This window comes from Colletotrichum graminicola, assembly GCF_000149035.1.
Source record: "Colletotrichum graminicola M1.001 genomic scaffold supercont1.4, whole genome shotgun sequence".
NCBI lineage: Eukaryota > Fungi > Ascomycota > Sordariomycetes > Glomerellales > Glomerellaceae > Colletotrichum > Colletotrichum graminicola.
In genome coordinates, this window is record NW_007361008.1 from 762,516 (window position 1) to 783,002 (window position 20,487).

Consider the following 20,487-nt stretch of genomic DNA (forward strand, 5'->3'; position numbering starts at 1 on the left):
GACCGACGCCAAAGGTTTCGGTGATGGGGAAGCGGCTGTTGACTGTAAGGTGTGCTGTGTGGTCGAGAAAGACGTCGGCGAGACAAGGTGGTCGTCGACGTGACTTGGACCGCAAGACGCGACGTCGCGATGAGATGTTTGTGTAAATGCCTTGTTGTTGAGTGCTGACTCCTGAGCATCCACTTGCATTGGAAACTGCAGGGCACACCAGACGAACATTGGTGGCAGGCTGCAGTGCTCTCTGGTTGTCCGTGGGTGAGAGGTAGGCCAGACGGTAGTAAACACTGTGCGGCTTGCTGCATCTGTTCCACTGAATCAAGCTGGAAGGAGGCCCAGGCCCCACTCTGTGTAGCTTAATCTGCCGGGGGTGTCAGAACGCACTGTGTAGTACCGGCAGTTTCTTCTCGGGTATTGGGTTGTGGCAGTGTGGCCGTGCATCTGCATTTTACACTGTATCTACCTACGTGCCCTGCCCTGCTGGCTGTGCCTGAGGTGGCCGCTACGGACTGGCTCCTGGCCCGCCCGGGACTGGCACTTGCGCTTCTGGCCCTGGGGTATTTTCCGACAAGCTCTTTGCCCTCGCCCATCCGTTTCTCAAACCTCTTCGAGACATCCGGAACCCCCTTCCAACCCATCTGTTTGCACGGCTTTCCCTCCCCATCTCTTTTAATCCTCGATTCTGCTCCCCCATCCTTCCCCTCAGTCTGTCGAAAGTTCCTTTCGGTGGGTTGTTTTTATCTTACGGCGCAGCGCATCGGTTCCAGCTTCGCTCTCCCCTCTCACGTGTCGCCTTCTCTCAACCAAGCTTTCTCTCCCTCTTGAGGTCCTCAGGCCCGACGGTCGGCGCGTCGCCAGTCTTCCGTTTTGCTCTACAGCTCGACGAGCTCAAGAAAGAGAAGAAGCGAGACATCGCAGAAGGGGAATATCAAAGCTCTGCTTGCAGACTTGACAAACCGTCGCAACACTTTGCAGCTCCCTGCTCTGCCTTCGCAGCTTGGACTGGTTGTTTGACGGAGAAAGGTTTGAGCTTCTGCATCCGAGTCGCCTCCTAGATACAATCTTTGTCTACCATCAGCTCCTTCCCTCCCACCTTCTCCACCTCTTTTCTCCATCATTCCATCTACATCCTGCCCGTTTGCTGCCTCTCCGCATCGTCTCGCCTTCCCTCCGCTTGACCTGAGTTTCTCTGCTCTGCGATTCTCACGATTTCGGAAGTCACCTACCTCGGTCCTGATAGGATAGGAGTCATCCTGAACCCACATCCCGATCTCTTCTCAACGTCACGACCCTCTACCCTACGACCTTTATCCTGCACGATCACAGCCACTTCACCGAAGAGATATACTCTGAACCCGATCCCGACTACGCCACTACACCAGCCCGTTTTCCTTTGAAAACCGTTGTGGTGTAGATAGTCGAATACAAGCTCTTCTTGAACCTGAACGGAATCGCGAAAACTTGTGTGAGACATTAACAGCTAGCCCATCATGTCCGCTTCGCCCCCCCAGCCCGCAAACTCGGCCAAGCGCCCCCTCGAGGAAACCTCCTCCCCGTCGCGCAGCAACGACCAACCCGACGCGAAGCGCCCGGCCTTGGACAAGATTGTGAAGAATGATGAGGAGGTTGAAATGGCACAGGCCCCCGAGACTACTGCCATCCCCACCACGGAAACGAACGATGCAGAGAAGACGAACGGCTCCGACGTCAAGTCAGAGCAAGCCGATGCTGAGGGCAGCGAGACGAAGCCGATCCAGAGCTCCGTCGCCGGCTCTGTCCCTGCCACCTCTACCCCCTCGGCGAGCCACGACGAGAGAGATTGGATCCACATTCGCGCTGTTATTTCTAGTCCTGAAGCTGCCACGATTATCGGAAAAGGCGGGGAGAATGTTTCCAACATCCGCAAAATGTCCGGTGCCAAATGCACTGTGAGCGACTACCAGAAGGGGGCTGTCGAGCGCATCTTGACCGTTAGCGGCGTTGTGGACGCTGCTGCAAAGGTTAGTAACAGTGCTACTCTAGCCAATCGGGCTGTCCTGTTAACAGAGTCGCCAGGCCTTCGGACTCATTATTCGAACCCTTAACAACGAGCCTCTGGCCGAGCCTTCAAGCGCCCAGTCAAAGACATACCCCCTGCGCCTGCTAATCCCCCACATCCTGATCGGTTCCATCATTGGAAAGGGCGGTGCTCGCATTCGTGAGATCCAGGAGGCTTCCGGGGCCCGGCTTAATGCTTCTGATTCCTGCTTGCCACTGTCCACCGAGCGCTCGCTCGTGGTCATGGGTGTCGCCGACGCCGTCCACATCGCGACCTACTATGTCGGCAGCACTCTCCTCGAGCAGCTGAACGACCGATTCGGTGGTCCAGCCGCTTCTGCCTACGCCACGAGAAGCGGTGGCCCTGCCGGTGTCGTTCCCGGCGGCATGCAGGTCGTCCCTTACTGCCCGCAGCCTACCACCGGCGGCAATTACGGCAACCGTGAGAACTACAACCGCAGGCATGATGCTCGTGCTCAGCACCCCGGTCTCCCCGCTGCTCCTTACGGCGCGCAGCCATACCCCCCTCATGCGGCTCAGCCAAACCCAGCAATGCCCATTCACTACGGCGCAGCGCAGGCCGGTGGCTACGGTGCTGCCGCTCCCATGCAGCCCCACGCTGGTGCTGCCGTTCCCCAACCTCACGGCGCCCATCCTGCTCAGCCCATGCATGGAGCCGCTGTTGCCGGCGCTCCCTTGACCCAGCAGATCTACATTCCCAACGATATGGTTGGAGCCATCATCGGAAAGGGTGGGCAGAAGATCAACGAGATACGCCAGATCAGCGGCAGTGTGATTAAGATCAACGAGCCTCAAGACAACAGCAACGAACGGCTGGTCACCATTACGGGAACGGAGGAGTGCAATCGGATGGCGCTATACATGCTTTATTCTCGTCTTGGTACGCAAACTCGACAGAATCCATGCTTGGCAACGTGCTAACAATGTCAATAGAATCGGAAAAACACCGGATCTAACGACGTTTATGACTTTACTGACTATCAAATCTTAGTTCGGCAAACCAAAATTTCGGGCGGAATGGTACAGTTTCTTTTCTTTCGCGAAACATCATCGCCACGTTTGGGGGATATCGGATTGGTTTCCGGCAACAGCTTCGCCGCGAAACCCCGGCTACATCTGGAAAGGGGGACAGGTCTCGATCAACTTCGTCTGATCAAAGGTGCTTTTAGAGGAGGTACTACTTTTAATAGTGCACTACTCTCTCTTACTTCATCCATTCTCCAGCACATCTTGACTCCCTGCCCACATCTTCACAATCACCATTGCGAGCCCCATCAACCGTTGCCCTGCCTGTCTGCCTGTCTGCCTGCCTGCCTGCCGCCCTACCATCCACATCGCCTCACTTACACAGCCCTGATGGACATTATGGCCCTAAGCCCTAGAACTTCGTGATCCGCTCCCAACGTCGCCCGTACTACGTACACCACCAACTTCCATGCACTTGGCCTTACCCTAGCTCATTTTCCTACCATAGCATACGCTCGCCTCGTCTCATGGAGGCAGAGACGAGCCTTTTTCTTCTCTCCACTTCCCATACTTCCGCAACAGATGGAACGAGGTTCGAAACCACGAGCAGAAGGTTTTCACTATTTTATCAACAAATCGCTAATAAGTTCATGGCAGGCATCACGACTCCCTACGGACAGCGGTGGTCTTCGACCAGGATAGCGGTGCCATCCGTCTCCCAGCATCTATACCAACTTGTAAGTGAGGGCCCTCGCCTCTCCCGCCTGCTATGAATTGAGCACACAGCGTTTTCATTTCCATCATAAGTAGGAAACCATGAACGGTAGGCAACTTGTCAGTAATCACGTGCTTCAGTATAGTTCGTTTTTTTTTTTTCATCGTAAAGTACAGCCCGTAGTCATAACCAAGGCCACCTTGGTAATATGATGCCATTTTGAATAATATACTCTGAATTCTCTACAGCCGTCATTCAGATTCGCTTGAAGTTCACATGATACTGTACGCAGTCAGCATTTGTCACAATTTGCTGGCTTGTAATAATGACGACATACCATGGAAATGCCCTTATGGCCTGACCTCAACAGATGAATGTTGTCTGATATTGCTGCAAGACATGTTAGTCATGGCTCTCTCACACGTCGGGTCATCTCCCGTCATGGCGCTCCACAGGGATGTGGTGTACTCTCGTCCAGCCTTTGCCTTGGCATCAAGATGCGCCTGCTTGCTGTCCCACCCCAGCAACAGTGTTACTGCGGGCCCCTTCTCCCCGTCCCCGGAGCCCGCCACGGCCAGCGGCGTCGAGATCGCGCCGTACGCATGCCCGTGGTACCCCTCCAGCGAAGCCCCGCCCTGCGTCAGACCCTTGGCAAACTCTGCCGTCTGCCCTAGGAAGGAGTCGTTCACGCCGTAGGCGATGAAAACCGCGGTGCACGGCGCGTCGAGGGCTACGGCCGGGTTCGAGTCGGCCGTGAAGGGGACCTTATAGAAGAGCGGCGGGGCGACGCCCGGGCTGTCCGGGGAAGTGTGGGCGGAGACGGCCTTGAGGGAGGCAAACCAGGGCGTGTAGGACTCGGAGGCGGCGAATTCGGAGAAGGCGGCGGGCGAGGCCCACTCCGCGACGAGGACCGTCTTGGAGGGGTCCTCGTTCTGGGTGCCCGTGTACACGGCACTGACGCCGGGTGTGGATTTCAGGGTATCAGTGACGTCGGACCAGGCCGCTGGGGGGCCCGATGAGTTGCCGTGATTTTTGAGTGTAAGAACGATAAACTCCGTGATTGGGGTGGCCATCTTGGAAGGAGGGTGAGGAACGGAAGAGAAGCTGCTCGATGAGGTGGGAGTTGATGCAAACCAAAGCTTTGGGTGGGATGGCGACACTTTATCTTGAGTGGATGTGATGCCATTCACGATGCACGGGTGTTCCAGATCGGCTAGCATATTCTACAGAGTTCTACATCAAGGGCGGGACGTCACGGTTGACGGATGCATCGGGCAGGAAGGGTCACGTGGACGCCTTCTCCGCGCTGCGGGGCGAAGCTTCTGGCGACACAAATTGAACCACAATGCTGTAAGCCACGATTCCCCCGCGCTTCTTGTTCTGTCAAGTGGCAGCTCCATAACTGTAGACCTGATCCTGAGGTGTTCCGGCGAGGTGGGGGTCCAGAAAGACATCGCGACCTCGACTCTGCTGGACCGGTCCGCGCTCCACTCTCGCCCGCATATACCTCCGCTTGTGAAGGCCGACCGGGTCGGAGATCACGGGGCAGCCCGGCGACGAGGAGCGGTGCACCACCGACCCTGTCGATTCAACCCTCGGGCCCCGGAAACCCAATGATGCACCCTTCTGCCCGTCGCGACAACAAAAGAATTATGACGACAGAGAGCAGCGAAAGACGCTGCTAGACCCAAGGGTAGCGTTAACCCCCTTCCGGCTACCTGGGAGTACCTAGGACATTCCAACGGCCGGCCGGGTGGATTACCTTCCCAGGGAGGGTGTTGTCTTGTCTCTCCTCGAAACCGCTTGGGCGTACGAGCTTGGAATGCGTCCACCCTGACGAGTACTTGCCATACCTACATCCATCGTGTGACGGTTGACTTGACTTCCCTTCCCCCCGCTTTTCCCCGTTCTTTCTATTATTATTATTTTTTATTTTCTTGACGTAGCTTGGCTGGGAGGAGAGCCAGGGAAGTACCATGCCTCACCCAAGGAAGACCCTTCCCGCTCTTTCGGGCGCCGCAGTGTGGCTTAGGCCGAGGTGCATTCGATGATGGCTGACTTGGGCTTCATGTCGGTGCAGCCGGCGCTTGGTGCTGCAGAGAGGCTGACAAGGTAAGTCGCGTTGGTCGCGATGCAACTGTCTTTTTCTCATCGTCGTTTGATCAAATGATACCAAAGCAGCACCTATGTCGGGCATCGTGGCACCACTACCTACTGCCGAAGCTTTCTCGGTTCCAGCGACCTGCATGGGTCGTAAAGGGAATGAGGCGACAAGTCGACGAAGACGGCAGCAGTTGCAGGCGCTGGCATACAGACCTTGCAGCAGCGCCATCGCCCGTGCCACTCGACCGCAGATAGCCAGCCTGGAAACCGATGGTCCGTACTCGACCGTACCTATTCGAGCCGACAGCCAGGCTGACTGCATTAACAGAGTTGCAGAAGGAAAGGCAACCTAGCCCAGCGGATGACGGCCATGCCAGGACGAATGGTGAACTCACGTTTCCTTGGGGTCGGGCGAGGTGGTGTCTTTGGATTGGCCTCATTTATGTAGATGAGGTCCAACCCACCCTCTACTGCCCGCACATGTGACGGCTATCATCATCGCAACTCTGTTTGTTTTTACGAATCAAACTTTTACGGGCTCATGACGTCGGCTTGCACAGTAGCGGCTGGCTCGGGAGAGCATTATGCCTTCACAACGTCGGCCCAAGGTTTGCGAGTCGCCGACGAAGGGGTGTCCTCTTGTTCAGGTCTCGTCGGCTGTAGGAAGGAGAGTTTGGGGTTGAAACTCTGACAGGGCTAAGAGACGGGGACCTTGCTGACGGCTGACCCGATGTGTCGGATGAGTTTTCCCACCAAAGTTCCCGTTCCTTTCCCAAATCGGTGGGTGGCTGCAAGACATCGGATTATTCTACGATGTAAGATGGACGACTGCGTGGTATAAGTGCTGGGCGGCATTGCGATGGCTGAGACCCGCACGCGGCAAATCAGATGCATCGTTAAATGAATAGACGGAGGAAGGAGCAAAAGCCACGAGGTACTAAGTTTTGACTTGACTGCGTCCAGATTCTATCCGACGCCATGCATAGGGTTGAGCGCCTAGGGGGGCGGAGAGTGCTGGGCTGACTGGGCGTAAAGCTGAGACCCAGGCCGCGGACCCCGTTGTGCCTTCCAGGCATCGGAGGAGGATGAGGAGGTAGGTACATGCATACCCGAGACAAGGCTGGCGAGGAGAGTCAACGGGGTGAGAGGATGGATATTGCAGAGTGGCGAGTTCACACGATGGTTGAAGCACGACTGTCCATTTGGTATGGCCATCTGCCTCGGGATTGTGACACGAAGCGAAAGTGAGATGGTGGCATCCGCTTCATGTCTATGTCATTCAGAATAAGGGGTGGTAAAAAAAAAAAAAAAAAGGACCGTTAGAAAGGTTCAGCTCGGACATTTGATCGGTCCATGAGTTGAAATTCTTTCCCTGACCCAAGCAAGCCCTTACTCTCGGTTAGCAGCTAGTGCCATTCCTTCGCGCGGTTCTCGAAAGGGCCTACCAATGCAAAAGATCCTTATTTTGCATGCATGATGCATTGTCGCTCGAACTGCCAATTGGCTGCCCCTTGTAGGCTACAGCGTGGTCAGATTGGACGGGTCCCTAGGGGGGATGACGGAACCACCATGGTGCCTGCGACAGGCACCAGCGGTCCCATTACGGATAATATGAACATGAACATGAACGTTGACTTGTTTTCTGCAGACTGAACTGGACGATGGAGTCATAATTATATCGTGCATACACGACGTCTTATTTGCAGACAACCCGTTTGGGTAAACTAATTGGGTCAACCCTTCACAATACTCGCTGGAACGAACCTACAAGGTGCGCATGTACAGATTGCAGACGTCACCTCATCTCGGTTCAATATGCGCTCATCTGGCGACACATCAACGGCGACTGCTGGCGTGTACTTGATTCAAGTGAGCGTCCGTCGAGCCGGGTTGCCTGCCCATTGGTGGACGGTCGAAGAAACTCGGTTGGAAGCAGACTAGAATGGATGTGCAGGCGAACCACTATGTATTTTATCCATACGTGCCTTGGTTAGAAACACCTTGCCGTGATGCCACCTCCTCGATGCACACTAACTACCAAGGTACGCAAAGCGCGTTGGCTCAGCCCTGGTCGGTTATGGTCTGTTACTGGCAGAAGTCACACTTTATGAAAAGGCAGGTACTGCGTTGTGGCTTCTCTGGGAGACAACGCTAAATGCAATGCTCACATCTACCCACGCGCCGCACGCTTCAAATAGTGTTCACTTCGGGAGGGAAGGACGGTACGTATCTGCCAAAAGCTGGAGTCGGAGAGGAGAGTCAGGAAAAAATTCATGGGGGGGGGGGGGGGGGCCACATTGGTAGCGTACCTATGCAATTTCCACAATCCATGTCTCCGTTGCGGCGCAGTGCACAAATGCGACGATGGCACGCAAAAGACGACAGGAGCATGTAGTGTGTGCTTCCCCTTCTATGCCTTGTGGCTCTTCTGACAGTCCCCGGGCCATCTCTCGCTCCCTCTCCAATGTGATGCCCGCGAGGCCATCGTTTAGACCATGCCTAATTGAGCCGGGATGCTCGCTGGACCAGGGACCACGGTCCATTCGCCCTGCACCCCCTTGCCGCGCGCCCAGGAGCACTCGGCTAGCAGGGGCCATGCTCACCTCACCACCTCCCCCTTCCCTATCCCTCGTCTCGTCCTCGTCTGGTGTTTTCTTTCTCTTCCCTCCTTCTTTACCTCCAACCAACCAACCAACCAACCCAGTCAACCGTTGTGTCTCGTCTTCTGGCTTCAGCCTGCCGCTCTTTTATATAGTCACTCATTACCGCGTCTCCCAACCCACTCTCCCTCTCTAACCACTTACTCGCTTCTTCCCGTCGCTCGTTTCTCGACTTCCCCGTCTTTCTTTATAATAGACGTCTAAATTCTAATCGCCATCACCACTACCTCATCAGCAACCTTCCAAACCGTTCAAAATGCAGTTCAAGATCTCCGCCGCTGCCTTCCTGGCCTTCGCCGTCTCTGCCCTGGCTCAGAACCCCAACTTCGACCCCGTCTACAAGCCCACCAGCAACCAGAAGGTCAACGCCGGCACCAGCTTGACCATCGAGTGGGATGCCCCCGATGCCTTCAAGGACGTTACCGTCTCCATCAGCCTGATCGGTGGCGCCACCCAGGGCGGCCAGGTTCCCCTCCTGGACATTGTTTGTGAGTATCCTCGACTTGCGTCCCGAGACCCAGTTGCTCCTGTCGCCGACATGGCCGTGTAGCGCAGCCAGGCTAACAAGACTCACAGCCGGCATCCCCAACTCTGCCAAGGCGTACACCTGGGCCATTCCTTCCAACCTCGGCAAGGACGCCTTCTACGGCCTCGTCATCAAGTCCGAGGCCAACCCCTCGGTTGACTTCCAGTACTCCAACCCCTTCCACATCGTTGCTGTCGACGGCGCCAGCACCGGTACCACCACCGTTCTCGCTACCTCGGGCACTGCTACAGTCACCCTGTCCACCCACACGGCCTCGGTCTCTGCTGCTACCAGCGCCGCCTCCGTCTCCGAGAGCGCCATCGCCAACTCTTCTACTGCCGCTCACACCACCCCCGTCACCACTGCTGCTGTCACCACCTTGACCAGCGCCACCCGCCCTGCCACCAACCACACCGCTACCGGCATCGCTACCCCCACCGTTGCTACCATCGTGAGCGGCACTGCGACCAGCGCCATTGCCACTGTCACCGGCTCCGGCGCCAGTGCCAAGGGTCCCGCTGGTATCTTTGCTATCCTTGGTGGCCTTGCCGTCGCCGCCCTTCTCTAAACAACGCTCTTTGCAGCATTTCTCGGATTTTCTACATTCGCTAAATTGCATTGGGCATGGGATTGGGTTTCAACGTGCATATTAGGTCATGACTGGATAAAAAGACGGGGACTCGGCTTCCAGGCTATTGAGCTCGGAACATCCGTGTTATTGTAGCCTCGAGGGAATGGGCTTCCCGCACATGGCGTTTTTTATTTTCTTGTGTTTCCGATACCAGTTTCCCCGTGGACGAGTGCAGTCCAAGAGGGATGGGTTGATGCCTTTCTAGTTGATAATGTGAGAGAAGAATGATTTGGTCTATTCCTTTCTAGTAAAAAAGATTTTCCGCCATACCAATGCAGTCTGTTTGTCCAAGACGTCTTGAAGTCAGTGAGATGTCGATCACCTACCTCATGGAATGTTGATCGGATAACCTTGCAGCTGTCATGTGGCGGCCACAGCTTGTCTGATTGATTTTCTTGCATGTCATTGGTTGAGTCACAACATGGACAGCCCTAAGGACTTGGTTGGGTTGCTAACGAGCGGGAAGACTTGTTTTTCTGCTAACGTGAACGCACGGCATTGTTTTTGGCAGCCACAGCAGCAATCATACATCTTGGCAACAGCCTTGCATAATAACCAACAAACAAGGTGTCATTTTTACCTACCCATATTACCATCCCTGGTACTGTGCCTTGCCATTCAATGTCACTGAAGAACTCTTTGTTTTTCTTGTTGTTTTTCTTTGTCAACATAGCTACCTACCTACTCATGTCCACCATTACGAAGGCCTCTAATTGCAACAGCACTACACGGCCCGCTACTGGCCGTTGGAACCAACAGCAGCTTGCTTTACGCTTGGTCGGGGTTCGGGCTGATTAGGGAACAATTAATTGTTCGTCCATGCAAGCTGCCGCTTCCAAACTCCACCTCACCTGTTAAACACCTACGACGTTTCCCGGCCAAGAGGCTTCCCAAGCCTGCCGCCCTGGCTGGGTCTGAGACGACCCCAACGCATGACTCAGCCTGTAAATTGCAGGCCCGGTTTTCCTGAAGACGATGGGAAACTCTAACAGCGGCCGACGACCCGAGATCATGGTTCTTTGAAACTCGAAAAGGAGTCGTCTTTTTTTCTTTCTTTTTCTTTTTTATAACTCCTTGGCAACTGTTCCGGTTACAGGTATTTTCACGGCCCCCTTTTGGTACTTTCACATCCCTCTAAGCCCATCTAGGCTAGGTTCTTTCTTATCTTAGTTAGTCCCGCTGGGAATACTATATTCCATTCCATCACCCTAACATAACCAACTAACCCAGACCCTAATCCAGACCCTAACCATCCTAACCACTAACCCTACGCATCTTTAAAAGTATATATAAAAGATGCGTAGGGTTAGTGGTTAGGGTCTGGGTTAGGGTCTGGGTTGGTTGGTTATGTTAGGGTGATGGAATGTGTTATTTGGGTGTATTATGGCGGTGGTGGCGGGTGGGCCGTGAAAATACCAGAAGGGGGCCGTGAAAATACCGGTAACCACTGTTCCCAACCTATCCTGGTGGTCTCTGTTTCGGGTTTTCCCCAGGTATAGCAGCACATCCGCATCTTTCAACCGGCGATTCCGGAGACGCTCAACCTGAATCGTGGCTTGTCCCCCGCGTTCCTCAACTTGAGGAGAGATGATTTTGTTTTTCTTCCGGTTGATGATGCATAACTTCCTTCACCTTCGTCCTTGCCTGGCCTGTGAGATGATCGTCAAATAACCGGAGCAGTGACGACTCGGCCCCGTGTAATGTATTATACTTTCGGCTTTCTCATCTCGGGTGTGAGCCTGTGGGCATGTGCCGCCCTGTGGCGTGGCAAGAACGCCGTCCCTGCCGTCACATCCTTACCCCCGACATCACGCAGCTAATGCATTGCTTCTAATAAGGGCTTCGCAATGAAGGGGCTACCTTGTTTGAGTCTCTGGGGACGGTTGACACCTGTGTCTATCGTCAGTTGAGACGGCGAGAGGGGCTCGATGACTGACGCGTGAAGCAGAGCCAACCCACCAAGGCATGGCCTCAGAGACAACATGATGGCTCCGTTGCGGACGCGCATTCGTCCCCACCGGATTGTGATAATTCCATCGTTATTTTGGCATGATTGAGGGGGGTCTGGTTGAGCCCCCTCTCCAAGTCGGTGTGGAGTTAAGAGAGAGGCTATGTTGCAGGAGTCTTGGACTCGGGCCCGTAATCCAGCCATTTTCCGTTGCCGGAGCCTGCTTTGGAGGACCATGCCGTGGAAGGTTTTAGCTACTGATAGTAGGTAGGGCTGGTAGCTCCCAAAACGATGGGTGTTCGCACATCTTTCTGCTTGATGTTTTCAGTGTTCCATCAACGAGATGTGGCCTTTCTTCCTCGGCCATCACCACATATCAATGACTGCAGACATTGCGGTCCTGTTCATGTGATACTCGCAATTACCCGTTTCGACACGATGTATTACCTCCGCGTTATGCAAGTCGACGGTGAATTCTTGGTGTGATTGCCTAGTCAGTTGCCTTGGTTTGGAGCCATGCCGACTGTTCGTCAGCCCTATAAACTGTTCGGGCTCTTGGTGACGAAACCCATATTTCAGGACTGACCAGCTGGTTGGAAATGAACTGGCAGTTCGTGAGACCATTTGGACAAAGGCCGGCAGCAGCAGTCCTCTAGTCAGAGATATGACCGCTTTCACACTGCGGAGGCTACAAAGGCGGGGGAGAGAAGTGGGTGTCCAGCAACACAACCGGTATCAGAGATAACGTCCTAGCTCCAGAAAAACTTGGTATGATGAGGTTTACTATGTCTTTCTGATACCTAGAGCACTGCATAATCAAGTAGAATTCCAGGAGGAGGCCACCCCGCTCCGATTACCTTTGGACGGTTTTGGGCAAAAAACGATCAATGGCAAGCACCACAGAGTCCCAAGCTACTTACTGAACGAACGAGTACGGCAATGACAAGGAGTTTTCTGTATAATTTGACGAGACAGGTATCGCTTGTTACCTGGGGTCATTCAGCACAGGCGGCACGCTGTGGGCAGGGATTCTCTACCCTGGTTAGTAGAATTGGTGAAGCTCCTACAAAAGCTGCTCTGGCAATACATGAGTATTCCATATCAAGTGGAACGCCTCTAGAGTACATCAACATTGGCTACAATGCTCCATGACAGGTATATGAGGAATGGCAATATCACCCTTGGGATTGGCAACCCAGAGCTCACTGGGTTGACTGGTATTTTATATCCCAGGCAGACAATACTACAATCGTGATTACAATGCCTTTCATTCAGCAGAGTGGGTGAGATATCTAACGAACCTGTGACACTTTCCCCATAGAACGTCCTAATCCGAGCAAGACGTATGCGTCTCCAGAGGGTCCACTAAACAGACTTATACCTTCCTTCATCAGTCGATCCCAGTCGTAGATGAAAAGCACTACACGGCTTAAGCCCTAATCGCGCATATCGTGAAGCAAGTCGACTTCAGGTCACTAGGCAAGCCACAAAAATACCGGATTGTTATGATACATGATTGAGACCAAGGTCTGGTAGAAAAAAAAGTTAGTTTGAAAAAGTCTGAAAAAGAATTGGAAGCGTCAATCGCTGGCGGGAATTGAGCCCGACGTGGCTGTAATTTGTTAGCCATGACAACACTAATTATGGACGATTCTGGAGAGGCTTACGGGTCGAACCCACAACCTTGAGATTAAGAGTCTCACGCTCTACCGATTGAGCTAGCCGGGCGGATGGAATCCAGCCGTAGAATGATTGGTGACGGGTCACGGCCGGGAGGAGCTTATGGACACCGATGGCCATGTCCCACCAAGGCGGATCGGATCCTTTGACAACGACAACGGGCCGGTCTCGCTTGACCTCGAAGGTGGCTCGAGTCCAAAGTCGTGAACTCGAAATCGCGTCTCTGCCCGAACGGTTGCTTCGTGTTGCTTGAGATGACGATCATTTTTGCCCGAGTCGGGAGGCCGAGAAAGCGCACAAAGGTTTGGTCCATCGCATGCTTCTGGATGTAAGTTGTGCGGAACGAAGTTATGCACGAGTCAACTCATGCCGTCTCTAAGAAACAACATGGGCGAGGAAATTACTAGATCTATTGTTTTGGTTTCCCATGAGCCTTCTTTTCAGGACGGCAAGATATCGGCAGAGGTCAAGAGGCATCCTTAGGTTGACTCTAACTCGACAAGAGGTGCAACGCCCGATGTACGAGAGTGTATTCAACTGTCACCTGGACGGGAGGAAAGAGCTCAAACCGAGGTCCAAGTAAAGGTCTTTCAGTCAACTTTACTGGGAAGCATATGGGTTCAGTCACTCTGTCTATATCTGACCAAGGGCTGGATGCGACTTCTCGACATTCGCGGATCTGATGACCACGAACCGGAACTTTCCACGTCCGAGATGTGAATATGAGCCATCGGCATATTGCTTACGATGCTGGCTTGGGAGTCTTTAGACGGAAAAAGTGCCGACAATGGCGGTAGAAAGAGTATGCGACTTTCTAATTTTTCATCGGAAACACATGACCGTAGAATGGCCGGTCCGCCGAACGGCCGTTGACCGGGAGGCTTTGTCGTCTGTGGTAGAAGAGTGTAGGGAGCTGCCCTTGCGGAAACAGTCCCTCGTCCTTTCGAGGTGTCGATTGCGGTGTCATTGTAATGGAGTATAGGAGGAAGAGGTGTTTTGAACGGATATGATTCCTATACGCGCTGCAACCCTTGGACGAAGAGGACAAAGTTGAGACTCGGGGTGTAGCCGAAGAAATATTTCGTAGGTCTGCGATGGAACCGGCCATGAGCGTTTTCGTACTAAGGAAAGACTTTGAAGGTCTATGAATCAACTTTTTGGTTGCAGAAGAAGAAGAAGAAGAAGAAGAAGAAGAAGAAGAAGAAGAAGAAGAAGAAGAAGAAGAAGAAGAAGAAGAAGAAGAAGAAGAAGAAGAAGAAGAAGAAGAAGAAGAAGCACCATAGGGGCAGGGAGGGAACGGAACAGGAGAAGGGATGGTCCAAACGATGTCCACCGACACACGGTGAGGTGAAGAATCCTGAACACAGACCTCAGACCAACACAACACCAGTCTCTGAAGTCGCCCCTTCAAGAAACCCCTCTTCTGGATACGCTGACGGGAGCCAATATCATTGCAGGCGGGACAAAGGCCAGTCGTCCCAAGTGTAAATGTACAACGCTCGGGTCCGTTTTTTACCAACTTCAGATAAGACGACTTTCATCTGGAGAACTAACCTTAGCTTATCGGGAGGTCTGCTGGCTAGCGGGTTCGCTAAAGCTCGCCGAGCGCAAGCTGTTCCGGAGTCATTCCATGACACATGTACGTATACACTGGAAGACGTCCAGGAATAGCTCTCCCGGTGACGCCTTTCTCCTCTCCAACTATCAGTGTCAACCGAGTAGAAAGGTCGTTCCTCGGCTTGGAACGTAGCAATAGACAGCTATTGCGACCCGAGAGCGAATGTCGTTGAATGGCATAGTTCTGCTCTACAATCCTTGTCGGTGCCGCATGATAACCACATTCCTCTCATCCCCGCGACTTGAGCAACTCCGGTTCCTGCGGAAGAGGGTGTGGCAACAATCGGGCCGTGACATGACAACACATATAAGTCTTTTCTTCTTATTTTCCGCCTTTTCTTTTCGAATATGAAATCCCGTAGGCCGAGACCGAGCGCGGAGGTTTCTTGTTGGGCAGGGATATGGGCGTCGACCGGAGATGCGTAATCCGATCCACTTACTCAGGCAAGGGAGCAATCTGTAGACAGAATGGTTCGTGGAGTTTTGAGATAGCATGGTGCGCTTAGGGGCTGACTGTTAGATCCTACGCTGGCTGCGTAGCCCGCAGCATGACGATACCAAGATTTCATGTGTCTTGGGCATGGACGAGCCAGATAACAATGAACGGCTCAATGGGGTGGGGACCAGGGAATCAGCTCACGGCCGACGTTGCTAATACTATGGTCTCAGCATGCAATTTCATCACAACAAGTACGCCGCAACCAACCACCGTGGTTAAAATGCATCGAAGGCACTCAAGCGTCTGCTTCCATTGCTGGTATCGCCACGCGTCGGGTGTGTCCATGACAGCCTGCCCAGAGTAAGAGTACCTGATCTTTAGATACTGGTTTCTCAAGACATGTAAGAAGGTTGATGCAAAGAAGGTTAAAGATATCTCCCACACACGCATGGCGCACGGACCACCTGGCGCCTTGAGTGTTGTGTGGCTGTTTGAAGTGGTCGTTCCGTTATCTTGAAACGAGCAACTCCGCGGAGGTCGATTTACATGTGCGAAAAGGCAAAAAGGGGTCCGCAACGCCGTCTTGATAAGTGGAGGCTGAAAGGGCCGTTCAAAAACGCCCGCAACATACGGCCACTGTGCCGAACCGATCCATGACAGATGACAGACGCCGAGGTAGCACTTCTTCGCCTGGCTTTGGAACGCAGCTACACTACAGTCTCAAAGGGATAGACGCGGAAAATTGGAGATGGGACCGAGCTGGAGAGCCCAGACCCTATCGCGATTCAGTCTAAGGTAGGTATCCGTAGGGAAGCCGGCAAGCCGGGGATGCACGCCGCAACGGGAGACAGAAGCCTGAACCAAACATGCGGGATTCGGCGTGGGGGGACAGCCGGCTAACATAACTAGGTACCTACTACGTAGTACCGTAGCCACTCGTCAGGTACGAAATCCGCACGGGCCACAGAATGCTGGATAGGGGCTAGCGGGCTGGCAGAAACAGGGATCTACAGGTGGCAAAAACGGTGGTTAGTCAAGTACGTAAGCAGGAAGCTTTGATGTAAGCACCAGGAAATACGGATAAACGTTGTTGCCGATAGACAGTAGGCAAGTCGGTGGATAAGTGGGGGATGGATGGGTGGAGCAGGTAGGTTGACCGCCCTCTATGATAGGACTAGCGTATGGCCCGTGCGGATTTCGAAACTGACGAGTGGCTACGGTATCCGTAGTGCCTAGGTAAATCACAGGCATCCGCTCACCCCTGTCAACGGGGGTGTGGTGCTACAGGCGCCAGGGACTTCCTTGGCTCTGCTATCTCTCTGTCTTATCTCAACCTACCATCCATCCCCATACCTAACTGTACACAAACTCCCAGTCATCCCAATTTTTCAATTGGTTTTACCCACCCCATTCAGTCTCTGCCGCCGTGCCTGTGTAGATCTCAGGGGCAATGACGTGGAGAGAGAGGGAATCGGGAGGAAGGGCAATTGAGCGGAACCACGGCATTGCCCAATTGTAAGGCTTCGAATTACGCCAAATCATATGTTCTTGGTCAACGTCGGCCAAATATCAATGCGGACGGGACGATGCGGTAAGTCCAAGACAATGATGAATGCTGCACCTGCTTCACCGAGGAGTCAGCGGATGGCAAGCCTGGCATTTATTCTCGTGCTTCAATGTCGTCCATGGTAGGGGACGGGTAAGGCATCATGGAACTGCCATGCAAATTGCGCGCCTAGTCTAGTTTTCGCTCCAAGGGAGCCAATCCAGTGCTCAATGTTAAATCGCTCTTAGTCGAAACTTTGCCAGCTAATCATCACCAGGTTTCACTCGTCATCAGCACACGTTCGGGCCACGAGGAGATTCCGCTAGAATTGCAGCTGCTGTCAGCTCACAGAGCATATAGCCGGAACTTCGAGACAAACGTCACGCCTAAACATACCCGCGGAGATCGACGCAAACGATTTACGCATACACTGCCGTTCAGCCATTAGAGTCGGGGACCCTTATCTCTTGGACGCCAGGGGGGTGGAGCCTAGCTCGTCCGTCCCAGCTGCATCTCGAGCGCCTTCGCGAGCTGGCCAGAGATAAGCAATAAGTTCGTCAGCCCCCGTTTCGTCGTACATAGTACGGATACTACCTATTCTCCCTTCCCTTTTCGGCCCTGCCCTGTCCAATCATTTCTCTCCCTCAAAGCACTTTACTGAGTCATCTGGACAGCCAAGCACCGCCGAGATAACGCACAACCTACATCGTAGTGTCGGAGGTTATTCCACCTACCCAGCTTATCAGCTCGGTGTGCTTCGTCATCTGACGATGAGAGTCGCGACAGCGGACAACCAGTACCATCTGCTCAACTTCTGTACCTCGCTCTCACGACTGGGATTCGATCGGGTTAGGAAGGCCTTCACCTGTGCCACAAAAACACTGGGAAAGCCTTGATTCTGTCAGCCTCGTCATCGGCGATCTTGAATGAAGCTCTCACAAGGCTTAGGTACTCTCCCGGTAACACCTCGCTTGATCCCGAATCCAGTACCCTGGTAAACAGTTCGATACGTACACACACGCCCACACAGGTGTATCTGTCATTACTTCTAGGTTCTCCGTGGCACCCAGTCGTGCAGCACCAGGACCTCGTTCAAGACACGTAGTAGTGCCTCAGCCTACCTGCACCACAAGAACAATTGTGTCATTTCCGCCCTTCTCCAGGACAGAAACTCTCTTATCAGAGAGATCGACAGGCGAGCCCGCTATTAAGGCTACCACACAAGTTGGCCCGGCCTGGTCTCTGGGCGCCTCTTGGCCGCCCCCATAACTGAGGCACCTACCCGTCACCCTCGCGACTGCGTTCCCTCCCCCCCGCATCCCCACTGGCATAGCAAGGGATTGCTCACGGTAGAGTCGATTCGGTTTAGCGTGTCGTTCTTCCGGAGATGCTTCAACCGCCATCAATCTCTATATTCATATGTCAATCGAATGGAAGCAGCCCTATAAGACTCTTCATTGAGCCTCTCCATGCGTCCAGGATTGACAGAAGCATCCGAAAACTCGATATTGTCAAAGACATCTTTCCGACAAGGCTCGGATTGAGTGTTCCACCTAGCATTCCGTACCATCATTGAAGCCTTCCTCGACACGAAACATCCCATAACATACGAACTCGGCCTACCACGAACGAACATCAACATTCACAATGCAACTTTCCGTTCTCTGGAGGGCACCCGAGGTGAACCCCATCAACCGAAAGGCCCGCAGCATCCCGGTTTTCAACATCTTTAACATCTACGCGCGCGCTTTCCACTTCTCATGGCTTGGGTTCATGATTGCCGTGCGTATAAGCCACCCAAGGGGTTCTGTGCGTCTTCATCACTAACTTTTCGTTTAGTTCTGGGCATGGTACACCTTCCCGCCGTTGTTGACGGTGACCATCAAGAAGGACCTCAAGTTGAACAACGCCCAAGTCGCCAACTCCAACATCGTCTCCCTAGTTGCGACACTATTCATGCGCCTCATAGCCGGCCCCGCCTGTGATCGATTCGGTTCCCGCATCGTCTTCGGCTCCTTGCTCCTCATCGGTACCTTGCCCGTCGGTCTTGCCCCGCTGGTGACCAATGTCACTGGCCTGTATATCAGCCGCTTCTTCATCGGTGTCCTCGGTGCGACTTTCGTTCCTTGCCAGGTTTGGTGCACAGGCTTCTTCGACAAGAACGTTGTCGGAACAGCCAATGCCCTTGCTGGTGGTTGGGGCAACGGAGGGGGCGGGCTTTCGTACTGGGTAATGCCAGCCGTTTTCGACTCTTTCGTCCATGCTCGTGGCTACTCTCCTGGACAGGCCTGGCGCATGACTTTCATCGTTCCCGTCATCTGTCTCTTGGCCTGCGGCCTGGGTCTTCTTCTCCTGTGCAAAGACACCCCTACCGGCAAGTGGGCCGATCGCCATCTCCATGCCCAGGAGAACCTGCGATCTCACGGTGTAAACGCCGTCATCGATGTTCCCGGGGGCATTGCCGATCGGACTATCGGGTCCATGGCATCTGACGAGGAGAAGAGCAGCACCCACGGGAAGAACGGTGTCATCGCCAAAAACGATGCCCCCCTTTCGGGTGCCGAGATGATCGAGACCGCTCAAGGAGACACTGTGGTCAACCCGACTTTCAAGGATGCCATGAAGGTTGTCTTGTCTCCTCAGACTCTCTTTCACGTCGCCACATACGGCTGCTCCTTCGGCGGTGAGCTAGCTATCAATTCCATCCTTTCTTCTTACTACTTGAAGAACTTCCCCTCCCTTGGCCAGACTGGTGCCAGCAACTGGGCTGCTATGTTTGGTTTCCTCAACATCATCACCCGCCCGGCTGGCGGTGTTGTGTCCGATCTGCTCTATCGGTTTGGCGGTCACAGCCTTTGGCTCAAGAAAGGATGGATCACGGTTTGCGGTATCCTTACTGGTGCGCTTCTCATTCTCATCGGCCAGCTCAACCCCCACAACGAAGCTACCATGTTCGGCCTCGTCTTCCTCATGGCTATCTTCCTCGAGGCAGGCAACGGTGCCAACTTTGGTCTTATTCCCCACGTTCACAGTCACGCCAACGGCATTGTGTCTGGTCTTACTGGTGCCGGAGGCAACTTCGGAGGTGTTGTATTCGCCATCATATTCCGCTTCATGGACCACGGTGCCAACTATGCCAAGGGCTTGTGGGTTATTGGTTGCATCCACATCGCCGTTTACATTGGTGTTTCCTGGATTCACCCCCTTCCAAAGAACCAGCGTCACTAAGCGCGGTTCTTGGCAAGGACTGATGATTTTGTTTACGGATTGCAACTCTATTATTGCTTAATGACTATTTTGGCTGGCTTCTGGGAATGACAGAAGGAATGTAAGGGAAAAAAATAAGCATGGAGTATGGGAATGGGCGATATGATATCCACGGTTAGATTTTCTTTGCGAACAACCTATTTCAAACCCAAGCGGTTCGCTCCTCAAAATTCTTACGCTACCCTCACTGTGTGCCCGTCTGCGATTGAGTGAAACCCGAGCTTTGCATAACACCCTAACAGACAAAGTCCGTGTGCAATGACTGGAAAGAATGGGTTCATCTTTTGGCTTACGCCTCTGGAATTTATCCCGAAGCCGTTTAAACAGCCGAGAG

The 20,487-nt window shown here is 53.5% G+C and overlaps 5 protein-coding genes and 1 non-coding gene across 6 annotated transcripts; 4 read left to right on the forward strand and 2 right to left on the reverse strand.

Annotated features, from left to right (window-relative positions):
- Window positions 1-1,487: 1,487 nt before the first annotated feature.
- GLRG_01526 (KH domain-containing protein) lies at window positions 1,488-3,011 on the forward strand (the record flags this gene model as incomplete). The annotated part of the gene is made up of 3 exons (XM_008092211.1): window positions 1,488-1,997; window positions 2,053-2,935; window positions 2,989-3,011. 3 exons carry the CDS (start codon window positions 1,488-1,490, stop codon window positions 3,009-3,011), a joined length of 1,416 nt encoding a protein of 471 aa, XP_008090402.1.
- A 1,075-nt stretch (window positions 3,012-4,086) lies between these two features.
- Window positions 4,087-4,809, reverse strand: GLRG_01527 (uncharacterized protein; the record flags this gene model as incomplete). The annotated part of the gene is made up of 1 exon (XM_008092212.1): window positions 4,087-4,809. One exon carries the CDS (start codon window positions 4,807-4,809, stop codon window positions 4,087-4,089), a length of 723 nt encoding a protein of 240 aa, XP_008090403.1.
- A 3,946-nt stretch (window positions 4,810-8,755) lies between these two features.
- On the forward strand, window positions 8,756-9,593 carry GLRG_01528 (uncharacterized protein; the record flags this gene model as incomplete). Its single annotated transcript, XM_008092213.1, has 2 exons — window positions 8,756-8,987; window positions 9,076-9,593. 2 exons carry the CDS (start codon window positions 8,756-8,758, stop codon window positions 9,591-9,593), a joined length of 750 nt encoding a protein of 249 aa, XP_008090404.1.
- Window positions 9,594-13,263: 3,670 nt separating this feature from the next.
- GLRG_13052 lies at window positions 13,264-13,328 on the reverse strand. Its single transcript has one exon. It is a non-coding gene; the product is annotated as a tRNA-Lys (tRNA).
- A 1,062-nt stretch (window positions 13,329-14,390) lies between these two features.
- Window positions 14,391-14,772, forward strand: GLRG_01529 (uncharacterized protein; the record flags this gene model as incomplete). The annotated part of the gene is made up of 2 exons (XM_008092214.1): window positions 14,391-14,396; window positions 14,452-14,772. The coding sequence occupies 2 exons, from the start codon at window positions 14,391-14,393 to the stop codon at window positions 14,770-14,772; spliced, it is 327 nt and encodes a 108-aa protein (XP_008090405.1).
- Window positions 14,773-18,533: 3,761 nt separating this feature from the next.
- Window positions 18,534-20,114, forward strand: GLRG_01530 (nitrite transporter; the record flags this gene model as incomplete). The annotated part of the gene is made up of 2 exons (XM_008092215.1): window positions 18,534-18,668; window positions 18,726-20,114. The coding sequence occupies 2 exons, from the start codon at window positions 18,534-18,536 to the stop codon at window positions 20,112-20,114; spliced, it is 1,524 nt and encodes a 507-aa protein (XP_008090406.1).
- Between the last annotated feature and the right edge of the window lie 373 nt (window positions 20,115-20,487).